The 15,161-nt window shown below is 35.2% G+C and overlaps 1 protein-coding gene across 1 annotated transcript; it reads left to right on the forward strand.

The window, feature by feature from the left end:
* The first annotated feature begins 286 nt into the window (after nucleotides 1-286).
* LOC131947912 (receptor-type tyrosine-protein phosphatase F-like) lies at nucleotides 287-11,427 on the forward strand. The gene is made up of 10 exons (XM_059309313.1): nucleotides 287-431; nucleotides 1,322-1,600; nucleotides 5,074-5,361; nucleotides 6,093-6,266; nucleotides 6,696-6,806; nucleotides 7,294-7,563; nucleotides 7,919-8,188; nucleotides 9,321-9,617; nucleotides 10,651-10,749; nucleotides 11,396-11,427. Exons 1-10 carry the CDS (start codon nucleotides 356-358, stop codon nucleotides 11,425-11,427), a joined length of 1,896 nt encoding a protein of 631 aa, XP_059165296.1. The 5' UTR covers nucleotides 287-355.
* Nucleotides 11,428-15,161: the final 3,734 nt, after the last annotated feature.

The following is a 15,161-nucleotide window of genomic DNA, read 5'->3' on the forward strand; positions in this document are numbered from 1 at the left end:
ATTAGCAACCACTTCAACGTGTCTAGACTTTTCAAACGTATTGCATTTTTCGAGTAGTTTACTAACACTTTGAGCTCATCATTGGAAAACCCATGTCGTACTTTACTTCGTAGCAAAAAAATATTATGTTTAACAATAGGAGGGCTGAACAATTGTACAATTGTGAGAAACACACGATCTAGCAACAATTTAGACATTGAGAAGTGGCTGATACTTAAAGCGATGTTTAATCGTTAGTGTACGGCTTACTGTTGCCATAAATGGATGAATTGTTTTTTGACTCCGTTTAAAAGCTTTTTGCAACTAAATAATACGAGACATTCACAGTTTAGGATTTGACAAACGTCCACATCTAATGGAGTACTCACACTTTCTTGTCGCAATTTTGACAACGTGTCTCAGTGTCTTTGGAAATACGGAGTATACCAGAAGTGAATATATTTTTACAAGATTTAATACAGTTCGCAAAGTGTCTATGTTTGTTTGTGGGTTTGTGGTAAATCCTTTTAGTCAATTGTGACCATCCTCTAATACAGCAGTTTCGTTCAACCTTTCCAGATACGTGACGTTTTGATCACAATTCAAGTCTATGTCATTTTTATTTGAACAATTTTCAAGTATTTTTTAAAGAAATTATACAATTTTAGCTTAATTTTTTTCTGGCACGTTTGTACTAATCTATTGTGATGTGACGTAGCTGGGAGGTAGAGAACTATAGATGAACCGAATTCCTTGAGTTTGGCTCGATGGATCTAGTTCATGGTTGCTAAACCGGAAAGTCTCGAGTTCGAACCATAAGGCAGATGAGTCTCGTTAGCTGGGGACAGCCACTTTTCTAGGAGAGACAACTCCAAAATCAAACAACTTCTGCCTTGTAGTTTGTTCTTGGTTGGACAAAGGCTATGGAAGCAAATCCAAAAAGAAAATCAGGCTGAAATCGGAGTCAATGGCCTCAATGACGCATAACCAGTTGACACGTATCCTTAATTGTGATGGAGGTGTGGTCGAGTCGGCAAAAGCTCATGGTTGATAAATTCGAAAAAGTCTCAAGTTTAAACCCTCTGGTAGATAAGGCTCGCTCCCATCCGATATTAAAAATTAAGAACTAAGAAGAAGAAGCTCATAACACGTTAATAAATTGCTAAATTGATGGGTACATGCATACATGGGTACTCTCACAACATAGGTTTTGGTTAATTCATGTTAAAATGCTTTATTAAATGCTTCATTGTAGTCATATTACAATATAAAAAGAATTATTATTTCTTTAGATTTATACTCATCGCTTATTTTATTTGTATCTGCTTTTCTTAACCTACAGGGGTGCCTAAATCTCCAACCAAATTGAGAAGTACTGACGTCACCTCATCTTCGATTACTATTGAGTGGGACCATGACACTTCTAATGACCCCGTTCTCTCATACATCATTCATCACCAAGACGAAAATACCTCCCACACTATTCACGGAATTTTCGCTCAAATGTATCAGTTCAAATTCTTGCCACAAAGTTCCAAGCACATATTTTATGTGGTTGCAAAAAATGAAGTCGGGCGCAGTCGGCCCAGCGAGTCACTTGAAGTCACTACTAAAAAACGAGGTAAAACGGCCAGTTTGAGCCTCTACTTTAAAAATACGTAATGACCTAGATATATACAGAACTGCGAATTGGATAACATAAAATATATAATTTCATCAACCTAGCTTTAACGGTGCTAAAGTTATCGTGCTCACAGACACACGCACACAGTTATACGAACAAAATTGTAAAACTATGTTTTTCTGGGCACCCCGTCAAAAGAGCGCACGACAAAAGAGCGCCAACATAAGAGCGCAGACAAAAGAGTGCCGACATAAGAGCGCAAACAAAAGAGCGCCGACATAAGAGCGCAGTCAATTTAAAAAAAGACATGGAGCTAAAATTGAAGCAGCGAAAGTTGTTTCGGCTATACGAACACGGGCAGTGGAAGGGGTGGAAAAATTAAGGCAGATTATACAACAAGCTAGAGCAGGAATTTCAATGTAAGTAGCACCTCATTTGCTGGCACACGTCGCTTCCCAACGTACAATAGAAAGACAGAGAAAACGCAAGCAGCTGCCATACCCAAATCCGCAGAACGTTGCAGAGATAACAATTCCTGAACCTCTTCAAACGACAACAAGAGGGCAACATTTAGTCTTGTAGGATTCCGGACCGACTGACGTTTACAGAATGATGATGTTCGGAACAATAGATATTATCAATCGTCAATACCAGTTTTTTAGTTAGAGAAACTGTACAATTAGTTTTTTAATGTAGCAATAAAGAGTTAACATCAAACAATACCTTCTGGTCTGAGTTAATTTTCTTGTTCCTATTTATTAAATATGGTTTTTCGATCTTTAGTTTGCGCTCTTATGTCGGCGCTCTTTTGTCAGGAAATTAGTGCGCTCTTATGTCGGCGCTCTTATGTCGGCGCTCTTTTATCTGCGCTCTTATATCGGCGATCTTTTGTCGTGCGCTCTTTTGACGGGTCACCGTTTTTCTGACTGAGGGATAGTGTAAAACGTCGATATTTGTGAAAATCTCGATTTCGATTTTTTAGCACTATTACAATACTTCCTCTACACTTCTTATACGAGAAAGTAATAAAGTAGATTTGTTTTTTTTATTATCCCGAAGTTATCAAAAAAAAAGTCTAGTGCGGTTTGACACCGTTCATCTGAGTGCCATTAATTTTGGGAAGTATATGAGAATACTCTGAGAAAACATTTGTAATGTCTAATGGGCGGAACCCGGGAGGGTGCGATTTACGTCAGTACACGGTTAAGCGCCGAGAGTTCCAGAGCGGCTATCTTAGCCTTGGACATCCGTTGACTGGATGTCCTCCATACTATATTAAGCAGTAAAACTATGGCGACTACGTTCGTTTTAAACAGTGCGATAAACTTTGGATATAATGGGTTGATATATTCACTAAATCGAATCAGGACTCGGCTCGCCAAAGGTTGTTATTTGGCTCCCTGGGCCTTCCTATGAGCTTCTTCCGTTTCTCTTGCCAGCAGTTCCAAATAACTCCGTTTGTCTTTCCTTATGTGTTTCTTGACATTTTTGTTCGTTTCTGTGTATTCCTCCAGTGCTTTTAATTTAGTAGCCCGTGTGCGGCTGTTTGTTTAATACTGCCTTCTTTCTTTTTCTCTCTTCAATAATTTTCATGGTATCTGCTGATATCCATTCCTTTGCTTGTCTTTTAATAGGGCCTAGTACTTCTTCGCATGCTGATGTTAATGTGCTTTTAGTTTTTTTCCATGTTTCCTCTATCGTCTCTTCTTCTATTAGTTCTTGTAGTACCTGAAACCTATTGGGCATATGAAGTTTAAATTCATTGAGTTTAGAGTGGTCCTTTAGCAGGCCTGTGTTGTATTTGTATTTCCTTTTATTTTCCAACATGTTTTTCTTCAGTTTCATTTTTACTTTAGCTACCAGTAAGTGATGGTCTGAAGCAAGATCAGCTCCTCTCTTGACGCGTACATCCTGAAGTGATCGCCTGAACTTTTTTATGATACATATATGGTCTATCTGGTTTTCTGTAGATAGGTCGGGTGATACCCAAGTAGCTTTATGTATCCTTTTGTGATGAAAGAGACTACCTCCAATGACTAAATTGTTGGTGGCACACAAGTCAGCAAATCTTTCTCCGTTTTCGTTCATCTCACCTAAACCCTGCTGTCCGATACATTAATCATATCCTCTGTTGTCGCTTCCAATCTTAGCATTGAAGTCGCCCATGAGTATAAGGATGTTTTTCTTGGGCGGTTCTGGATAATGGTCATTAGCCTGTTGTAGAATTCGTCTTTGTCCTCCTCTTTGCTGTCATTTGTTGCGGCGTAGGCCTGTATTATGTCCGCGTTTATTCGTCTTATTTTAGTTTTAAAGGTAGCTGTTATGATCCGCGGGCAGTGTGCCTCCCATCCAATGAGAGCCCTTTGTGCTTGGTTTGATAGCATGTGTGCAACTCCTTGAGTATGTGGTGCATTTTCATCCTCATGGCCTGAGTACAGCAGTAGCTCTCCTGTTATAAGTCTTTTTTGTCCTGAGCCAGTCCACCTTGATTCGCTGACACCCAGGATAGCTATTTTATAGTGTCTCATTTCTGCTGCTACTTGGGTTGCTTTTCCAGCTTCGTACATCGTGCGGACATTTCAAGCTCCAATAATAATGGTGGACCGAGTGGAAATAATGGTGGTCGACCTGGTAGTTTCCAATACATATTGGTTTTCACCACCCGGCTTCATAAATTCTCCATCGGGAGATTCATTTTTCCCCTGGTCCAAGCTGTCTTTGTTTCTCTCTGTCTGCGTTTCTGTAGCGATAGTTGTTTTAACGAGATGAGGTTGCTGACCTTATGCTCAACCCCCAACCTGGAGGACCAGGGTGTTAGCTTTGGTCTGATCCCTACCCGCGCAGACCTTCCCAGCTTGGTTGAACCTGCCAGGAGTTTACACTCCCGCTAATATAGCTCTGGGGGTCGTCAGGGTACGCAAGCTGCCAAGTTACTTTATTACATTTCGATAATATTATATGCAGTGGAGTATACGTTGCGTACAATTCATTTGCACTTATGTGTCTAGTTTTTGACAAATATTGTAAAAAGTCCAATTACTTTGTGAACGTTTATATTCAATTTACTACATCTCTAAGTTTTGCACGATAAGCATCTATTACTAAGTCGGCCGAATTTAATATTAACTAATTGAAAAAAAATAATCTTTTACGGTGGGGGGGGGGGGAGATTTGTCTTTCTTATAATTTTCATTTCTATTTAAATTAGACTTTTTGCAAAAGTAAGAAGTTTGAATCTGAACTAATTTACAAATATATTTTCATCAAAAATCATAACAACAATTTTTATTAAACTGTTTTAAACGAGAATTATTTGTTTAGACGGTTATGTTTTACATTAATCTTTCACGTTGCACTTAACTTAAATAAAATGATGCCAATACGATGTGGTTATACATTTAAATCTTAACTAAGTGATTGTATGGTCGGTTGTCTAATTTGCTCTAATCTGGCTCTTTATGTATTTACAGGACCACCGAAAATCTCCCTGGTTCCAAAGGTCGCTAGAGTTCTCGATAATAGCAAGGTCATATTTTTTTGTGAAACTTCTGGGTACCCGAGCAATAAATATTTTCGTCGGAATGGGATACAGAGTCCTGAAAGAATCTCCGTGCTCGCTCTGACAGATTGCAAGTCGATGTTACAGATTGATCCTGTAAAGGCAAAAACGGACAACACAAACTACACTTGTTTTGCAGACTATACAGTCTTTACTCTCAAAGCGGAAGCAACATTAAAGATTTATCGAAATGACAAAGGTCTACTTGTAAAACTGCATTGCATTTTATTGTTTCATTATGTATTTAAAACTTGGCCTTTATTATATTGCTAATACATACACGAATTATTTGTTTTTGTCTTTATTTTAATGACCAACACATAATTTACTTACTGAAGTAGTATGAGAAACTAATATAAATAGTTTTCTGAAGGTAGCATAATTGATTTTTAAAAATAGATTTCTTGTATTTTAATTCATGTTTTTTTTTAATTTTATATTACTTGCTTTTTAAAAATACAACTTCGAAAATGAAATGTTAATATATGTACACCACTCGACAGTTAACCTAAAGTTAACACTAACAAACGATAGCATGTATAGGTTATTTATTGCATTTAGGATTCGAATTATTCTTTTAAAATTATTATTTATAAAATTATAGTTTGATTTTATAAGCGTTTTAGCTTTTGCTTACAATTTTACAATTATTGTTTTTGTAATCATTTTTGTTATAGGCTTACTTAATTTAAGTATTGAAAAATAGTCAAACTAATATATCCTTTATAGTCTCCTTGATTGTTAGAAAAAAATAGGCTGATATTTTATGATCGATATCCATCAATAGTAAAAATAAATTGCATTGAATTAAGTGAAACAATCTATATATTTTGATTGAATTTCACTATTATGACACAGAAATAATATATTTTTATATCACAATATATTTAAAATATACTATAATTTACCTTGCTAACTTCACTGTTACAGAGATTCCAAAAGGATTTCCTAAGTTTGATGTGCATCCCGGTACCATGCACGTGGACTATTTAGCAAACATTACCTTGAACTGCGTAGCCTCTGGCGACCCCAAGCCCAAGATTACATGGTTGAAGACTTACCAGTTGTTGAAAAGTGACGACCGTTATGTCATCTCGGATACAGGTGAATCCAGTCAAGTGATACATCGATGACATCATTTCACTGCACTTTCAGCTATAACCTATTAAAAAAAAAATTAACGTGTGCTACATAATTAATAATCATCTTTTTCTTCCGTGTGTGCTCAAGACACAGATGAAGTAGAGTTAATCTATTTCAGAGAACTTCCGCATATGAAGGGATAGTGTGGTCCGCCCTACGCTGTTGGTTTCCCTACCGTGATTTAGATACTTATCATAGCATGGTGGATCTATGAACGTTCTAATAACGAACCCATATTCGAACTCGAGATTTTGAATTATCCATAGGCAATCTCGTCCCATGCTACATAATTAGTAAGACTTTTTTCACCCTATTATTATAAACATGTTATATATTAATATTCATAAAACATCCTGTAATAATATAAATCTACCAATTTGATTTCAAAAGGCGAAACAATAATGTTTCAAGCGGATCACTACAATTTAGGTTCATATTTATGTATTGCCGAGAATACATTTGGAATTGCCTATTCAAAAGCTGTTTGGGTATACCTTAAAGGTAATTTCTAACATGTGTTATAATTTTTACTAAAAGAGAGGGTTGAAAGTAGATAATACAAATGTAGAGTAAGAAATATAAAGTCGGTTAGTATTATTAAGGAAATAATTGTTACGATTGTAGAGCGGTTGATATAAAAAGTACAGTAGGCAATATAAAGTTGACGTTACTACAATTTTCCTATCATCATCGTTATTTTGTGGCCCCTGGGAAGCAAAGGGCTGTAATTACACATTTCCAGCGGACTCGGTTTTGAGCTGCTCCCTTAATCTGTGCCCACGTGAGCCCAGCTGTCTTTGCCTCTTCCTCAACCGTTCTTTTCCGTTTTTTTCTTTGGACGGCCCATTTTCCTTTTTCCATGGGGGTTTCAGTCCATAGCATGCTTTGCAATATTTTCAATTTTCCTTATTTTTTTTTCTTATCCCTTCGGAGTACTCTTTTTCTTGAAATATGTTAATTTCATTTTGAATTCTGTTGACGTTAACAGACGGACAACTGCCCCCAAAGTTTAAAAAAGTCCCTGAAGACATGATCATCGCAGCTGGCGACGACGTGCGGCTTGAGTGCTCTGCTTATGGCTGGCCGAGACCTACTCTCAAATGGATGCAAATGTATGGGCTGATTCGTAATGTTTACCGAACTGAAACAAAGTCTATCGTTCTGTATCTGATCAATGTAACATCTTCAGAAAACTACACCTGTCAAGCGTCCTCTGATTTAGGGATAGTTGCACATACTGTGAATGTTTACGTTAAAGGTAGGTTATCTTATTAGCAAATATTCCTCTTTAGGCCTAGCGATCCATTGGGCAGGTGAAGTGGGTTCATTTATTTCTTGACCTAGGCATATGAAGGGATGGCGTGGTCATCATTTTGCACAGCCGCATTTATTTTCTCTGACCTGAATTAGGTACCCACTTGGTGGACCCGGGGATATTCTACTGTCTTGAACATGTTTTCGAACTGAAGATTTTCGGGTTAGTAGCATCGCGCTTTACCGCAAAGAAAATTGTTATTGTCTTTGTGTAACATGTCTTACGTTACTACCTGCTACACAACAGTGCCTGAATCACACATAAACTATGGAAAATACAAAGTTAAATTTCCTGACAGGTGAAAAAGTTATCCCTGAGTTTGTGGTCGTGCCGAGCGACGTGAGTATTGGACCTGGTGGAGATGTGAATTTGACATGTGAAGCTGCTGGACCCACCATGCCTTTCGTCAGGTGGATGGACGGGGCCGTAGAACTAACAGGAAATGACGACTTACCGCTAGGCTTTAGCGTACTGACCTTGATCGACGTCATGACGTCAGCGAACTACACATGTGAGGCATTTTTAGATCACGGAAAAATCACGCATCTCGTGCAGGTGATAGTGAAAGGTGAGTGCATTATGTTGTATGACAATGTGAATCTTTATTACCATACTGTTGTGAACACACTGACATTTTATTACTAGTACTCAAGTGCGTCAAGCAACAGCAACATATAAGACAAACAACCACAAACGAGTACAAAACACAATACTAAATAAAAATAATTATTGTTGAACAATAAAAGAGTTGAATACTATCGACACAAATACAGGCTATTCTAAATACGATCACGAACTAGTAAACTAACTACGACGCAGTGGCTATATATAATAAACATAACTAACCTACACTAACCTGATAGATGAACTGGACTCATCATACACGTCATCACACATTTTATATACACTAATAAAACTCACCGCATGAATATTGTACAGTGTAAAACATAAAAACAAATTTTAACCCTACTTTCCCCCCTTCATTCATTCACCGCACGTGTTCTTTATCATCTAGTAATATAAAAAAGTAAGAATCTGATATCTTACATAAATTGTAAGACACGATGTGAGATATCAATAGAGTTAATGTAAGAACATTAGCGAATTTAAACATTGACTTCTTTTCATTGATTATTGTGATATGATTTTTCTTTTAACATTTTTGTAAACACATTTTAATCAACTTCTCAGTCAATAAAATCCTTGCCAAAAATATAATAGTACCGTTAATGATTTAGTATTTAGGTAATGAAATCGATATTATATTTTAGGGTGTCGTCCATAAATTACGTCACACTCGTAAGGCGAGAGGTGGGTCCGTAATTTTGTGACAGTGTGAGAGTTCAGATGAGGTGATGTCACGCTTTGCATTATAAAAAGCAATGTTTGAAAACGAGTTTGAACCGGTGATACGCGTTTTAGAAAACTATTGTAATAAATTGTTATAAAAATTGATTAAAATGCTCCATTTAGACAGAGCTCAGACAAGATTTTCGAAAAACGCCGATGTTTTCAAGAGAATTTAACTGCAATTTTGTGAGGGGTTGTAGGCTGAGTTGTAACGTCATTTTAAAGGGGGTGGCTTTTTGTTACAATGTGTGAGGAGTGTGAGGGGTGAGGTAAAACTCGACGAAACGGTAACGTCATTTAAGGATGACTCTTTTGTTTTAATCACTTTTTTCTCCACCCCGTACGTTTAGCTGATGAAACGGTACCCCAGACTCCAAGCGGATTTAGAATCGTGAAAATCGACGATACTTCCGTTGCACTGACGTGGGACTCACAAGATGCAAACTGCTCGTACATCGTGGAGTACCATGTTGGGAGTAGGGGCGACGACTCTAGATACAACCTATCCAAATCCGGCATTTACAAGACCAGCTTGACGATTACAGACCTCAAACCCAACACAAACTACACATTCAGGGTGGTGGCTGTCAACGTAATGGGTCGTAGCTGGCCGAGCCACCCTATTCAAGTGAAGACGGGAAAAAAGGGTAAAAATAAACCGGGAGTGATCTCCCCTAAACTTTCTCGAATATTCTTATATAACTTGAAATATAAACATGATTTTTGATTACTTAAACTTTTAAAAATCGAATAGGATCTCATAGAAAAAAGAATTGCGCACCAAGCAAACGCCAAAACAAAATGTGCATAATAGTGCGCAATATTATTAGTACTTTATAAATTTACATGCATTTTTTGAGAAATCGAAAATAGCGTAAATCTGTACTTCCGGTCAACGGAAATTACTCAATATTTGACAGAAGGTAGAAAATTAGATCTTTTAATCGCATGTGAAATTTCATTTATTTATCGGAAATAGTACTCAAGTTATAGGCTTTTGAAAAATTCAAAGTAGAAAAAGTATAACTTCCGGTTATCGGAAATCACTCAAAAGTTGATCAGGATCTTCGATTTTGATTAAATACTTATATATGAAATTTCATCAACCTAGCTGTAACGGTACTCAAGTTATCGTGTTTACACACAGACAGACAGACACACAGACACATAGACATACGGACAAGATTGCAAAATTATGTTTTTTCGTATCAGTGAGTTGTAAAACGTCGAGATTTGTAAAAATCTCGATTTTTTTTGCACGATTACAAGACTTTCTCTATACGAGAAAGTAAAAATACTACACGCATAAGTCGCGTGAGTTGTTATCTTTTCCTGTTCGTGACCAAGATTAAGTAGCTCATTTGTTTACGAGTCCTCAACATATAAAAGTATAGTGTGGTCAGCATTATGTCCAGCCGCCTTAACTTTATTTAACGTGGTTTGGGTACCTATCAGAGCTGGGTAGAAAAACAAACATTCTACTAACTAGCTCTCTAGAAGTCTAGCCCACTATCGTTCGGCTACGCATTTCCAACAAATTTTACAAACTGTAAACTAAAGGAGGGCAAAATCTGATAATAAAACGCGTACAAAGATTCTATTGCCAAAATTCACCAAAAACTGTTTTTATTTGTAAACAAAACATACATGCAACTACTAACTATAATGATCTTTCTACAGTAAATAGTGAAAGAACTATCCTAATTAGTTCTACAATTGTCGGTGCTGTGTTGCTTATATTAGCTATATCAAGTGCTTACTTGCTAATAGGACTTAAAGGTAAGTCATTAAAAAAAAAATTAAAAAAAAACGACAGCTGTTGAAAATGTATAGCTTAGAATATGATTATTGTTACAGAGGAAAATGCAAAAATATTAAACATTGTATGAATATTTATTTACTTTATACAGAAGCACATACATTTACATATATATATATATATATATATATGTATATATATATATATATATATATATATATATATATATATATATATATGTGTGTGTGTGTTGTGAAGCTAAACAAATTATGTTATAATTATTTCAGCAAAATATAGGTGCGTATATTTCTATATTCCTTTTTGCACCTTTTTAAATTTACATGAGACTAGAATATGTGATAATTATAATATTATTATTATATAGTGTAATAGTTGATTATCACTAACATGATGTATATCTATTATATATATATATATATGTATGTATATATATATATATATATATATATATATATATATATATATATATATATATATATATATATATATATACATATATATATATATATATATATATATACATTCATATGTTACAGAATTTGTATTCATAGTGACAAAGTTCCCCAAATCAAATTTACGTCGCTCAACGATGATACATTCTCTATTACAACTGCATATACTGACAACACTTGCCTTTTAAAGCAGGATTTGACAGAATCAACAACCGAAACAAATGACTTCCAGCAAACTCATGTTTAAAATAAATCCAATGTATCAGATTTCTGGAAAAGTTTGAAAATTTTATAAACGCCTTAGTTTTAATTTTTTAAATATATATATATATATATATATATATATATATATATATATATATATATATATATATATATATGTTATAATCTATTATTAACTACATAATGTTACAATTGTTTCGTTAGGAATATTTTTATAACTTGTTGTATAGTATTATTAATTTGAATTTTTTGAAGAATTATTGTCTGTTTTTATTTTTTATTTTTAACTGACTGCTATGATTAAAAGTGTTATAAATGTAACACTTTTATTTAAAATAGTTAAGTTCCTTAATATTTTTTTGTGTACAACGCATTTAAAGTTTTTAAATTTTTAATAAACTAAGTGAAATAGCTTTGTTTGGCATCACAAAAATATCCCAATTTAAATATTTTTTGGAGAAAAGATAGAATCACTGTACTTTAAATATCGATACATTAGTGAATTAATATGTTACTTTTGCTTATAATTTTGTATGATAGTATTTTACTGAAAATAAATTACATAAGAAGACTAACTAAAAGAATGACTGATTGAATGACTTGCAAGCTGAATGAATAATTGACAAATTGCCTGTTAGCTTGCTAGTTAACGTATAGTTAACACAATAGCCGTCTCGACCAGGCCTGCACTGGCCTCTGTTACAAACCTAACTGAAAGTACCGTAACTTGTTTGTTTATTTATCATCATAAACCCACCATGCCCGGGTTTAGGAAATATATTACTTTTTAAATGAAATGTCTATTTGCAAATATGGACGTTTAAGTAAATCACACATAACCCTAAGCGTACTGTTAACTAACCCTAACCACAACCAACTGCTGGTGCATTACTATGCTCACCATTCGACATAAGTTGACTTTTGTAGATTTACATCGTAAGCTACTTCTTTCACTGTATAGATGTGTACATACTATGCATATTAATTTTATGATAATAAAGACTATGCCAGGAGGGAGCGAAGAAAGTTGTGTATGAATACCCCAATAGCAATATAAACATAAAGTGGTATTACAACGCCAAGGGTTGACAAAGGTACAGAATATTGTCCAAGTAGATACAGAGCAGTTTTAACCCCAAAGGGATTCGAACCTAACAATTCACGCCACACCAAATCGCCTTGCCCTCCCACCAGTCAGACGTTCGAACACTTCTCCAAATCAGCTCTACAAAAATAGCGCTTTCATGGCAGACCACTATCATTACTTGTACACGTAAGAGTTTAGGGGTCATCCATAAATGACGTCACGCTTTTTTTACGCTTTTTGCCTCCCCCATCCCCTCCGCCACACATCGTAAAAAAAAAGCAGATCCCCACTAAAATGACGTCACACCTAATCCTACACCCCCTTCAAAATTGCAGTTGAAATTTTCTTAAAACATCGATATTTTTCTAAAATCTTGTCTGAACTCTCTCGAATAGAGTATTTTAATCAATTCCTATTACAATTTACTAAAACAGTTTTCTAAATCGCGAAATAACGGCTAAAATTAGTTTTCAAACTTTGCTTTTTTATGATGCAAAAGTGTTACGTCCCACCATCTGAACCCCTCATCACACACCGTTACAAAATTATGGACCCCCTTCCCCCTTTGAGTGTGACATCATTTATTGACGACTCCTTATATTGCTATTTCAGTACAACGCCTGCATCCATCACTCTATACGTATAAATACCCTAAAAGGGAGAAATCAGTGGGCCATCTTAATGTACATACAGACGATAGTTTAATCGTAACGAACATGTGCGATAAATCAAGAATGGCTTCTTGTATACCTTTTTTATGTTTAATAGATTTCTTCGCACATTTACTCCATTAGAACCAGGAGCTTATAGTGTAGATAGGTTGCACGTTAATACATTAAAATACATTAAAAACATAGTATTGCATACCGTTTTATTAAAGTAAAACAGTTTTCATTTCTTGAATTTTCTCTGAAGTTTTTCTTACATTTCAAATAAAGTACATCACATTACTAAACAGTATATGGTCTTTATGTGTCTTTGTATTATTTGGCTGACTTTGTAGTTGTAGGTAGTGTTTGATCTTCGCTGGTAGTAGTAGCTGGGTCGTTTGATATATTAAGTAGTAACCTACACATTCGGCAGTTATTTTAATACATTAATGCATGTTATTCAAATATATATACGATTCGTAGCAAAATCTATATATAAATATCAATTATAGATACAACAGTTAGTATAATACCGTCACTTCACATGTATTACGATTGTCGGATTTACGTTTAAGGTGATCGTCTTTAGCGGGTATCAGTAAAGTAAAGTTTCCCTTTCAAACCTGACGGTCTATTGGGCAAGTGAAGTAGAGGTCACTTGTTTCTGTGACCTCGGCATATGAAGAGATAGTGTGGTCAGCACTATGCCCAGTCGCCTTTACTTTCTCTAACGTGAGTTTGGTACCCATCAGAGTTGGGTGGACTCAGGGACGGGCTACTGACTTGAACTCTCTACCGCTAGACCAGGGGTTTCCAAACTACGGCCCGCGGGCCGAATGCGGCCCGCGATGTCCTCTCATCCGGCCCTCGGAGATCTTTTTGTCGTAGGTGACTGTGGAAAAATGCCACCCCAATGAGATGCCTGGAAGAACCTCTGGCCCCCGAAGTTATATTTGATAGTTAAGGCGGCCCGCAGGCTGAAAAGTTTGGAGACCCCTGCGTTAGACCACTCCGTCATTATCGGGTACACCATTGTAAATAATGACTTACAATAGCATGGTATATATTTAACGTTAATGTATAAAACACATTATTCTTAGCACTCGATACAATAGGTTGTGGCATGGATATTTTGTTTTTGTCAAAACAAAATTACCATGCGCATAAATATTTGGTCGTTTATTTGTTTAAATTTTATCAGTACAGTAAAATATTTAAAAAACTAAATTGGAATTTTGCTTAGGACATCCAGATTTTGGGTAAATATCCAAAGAGGCGTTTGTCGTTTACGAATAAAAACACGGTTGGGTGTTTGAAATTATGATTTAGGCTGTGGGGTGGTGTTTAAGCGTGTGTTGACACGTGTGTTGACACGTGGACATGGATTTTGTAAATTTTGGTTTGGGGTGTTTGCTGTAAAAAAATATTGATACTACTTTAAAATATTAAATGAAATTTTTAAAATAAGTAACTACTTCTTATACACATGTAAAATTTTAAAACATTTCAATTCAAGCAGTCTGTAATAAAAATCAGTGCAACTTTATTTTAATTATCACATACACAGTGTTTTAAAACTATAGATTTTAAAAACCAAATTTACATTTTGATACTAAATAAAGAAAGATGTGCAAACGAGTATAATTTGTAAAAATTAAAAGAGGTGTTGTGAAAATAAAAACATTCAAGGAATAAAAGCAATGTGTTGATTGGTTGTAACAATTTTAAAATAGAAAAAGTATAATAACAAAGTCGTTTATAATTAATATCTGTGTCCTTATATCAAATATTTCAAGTTAACTATAAGCATGGACAAATGTATTGAAATTTATTCTGATAATTGCTTAAGACCTCCTGTTTCTGTTTTTGTTTTTGCTACGTCCTTAATGCCAAAAGACGAGCTTCATCAGGTAATATATTTTTTAGGAAAATACCATCATCCTTGTCAAACTGTCTCATGAATTACAAGGTAGGAACTTTCACCTTCATTAAATACAAAC

Source organism: Physella acuta, unplaced genomic scaffold (genome assembly GCF_028476545.2).
Source record: "Physella acuta isolate Inbredline_101_S28 unplaced genomic scaffold, ASM2847654v3 ptg000616l, whole genome shotgun sequence".
Taxonomy (NCBI): domain Eukaryota; kingdom Metazoa; phylum Mollusca; class Gastropoda; family Physidae; genus Physella; species Physella acuta.

Coding starts and splice junctions, on each gene's coding strand:
- LOC131947912 (XM_059309313.1), top strand. CDS start 356: ATGGAGTACTCACACTTTCTTGTCGCAATTTTGACAACGTGTCTCAGT. Junction 6,807..7,293: donor TGTTTGGGTATACCTTAAAG/GTAATTTCTAAC, acceptor TGACGTTAACAG/ACGGACAACTGCCCCCAAAG. Junction 9,618..10,650: donor AGTGAAGACGGGAAAAAAGG/GTAAAAATAAAC, acceptor ATCTTTCTACAG/TAAATAGTGAAAGAACTATC.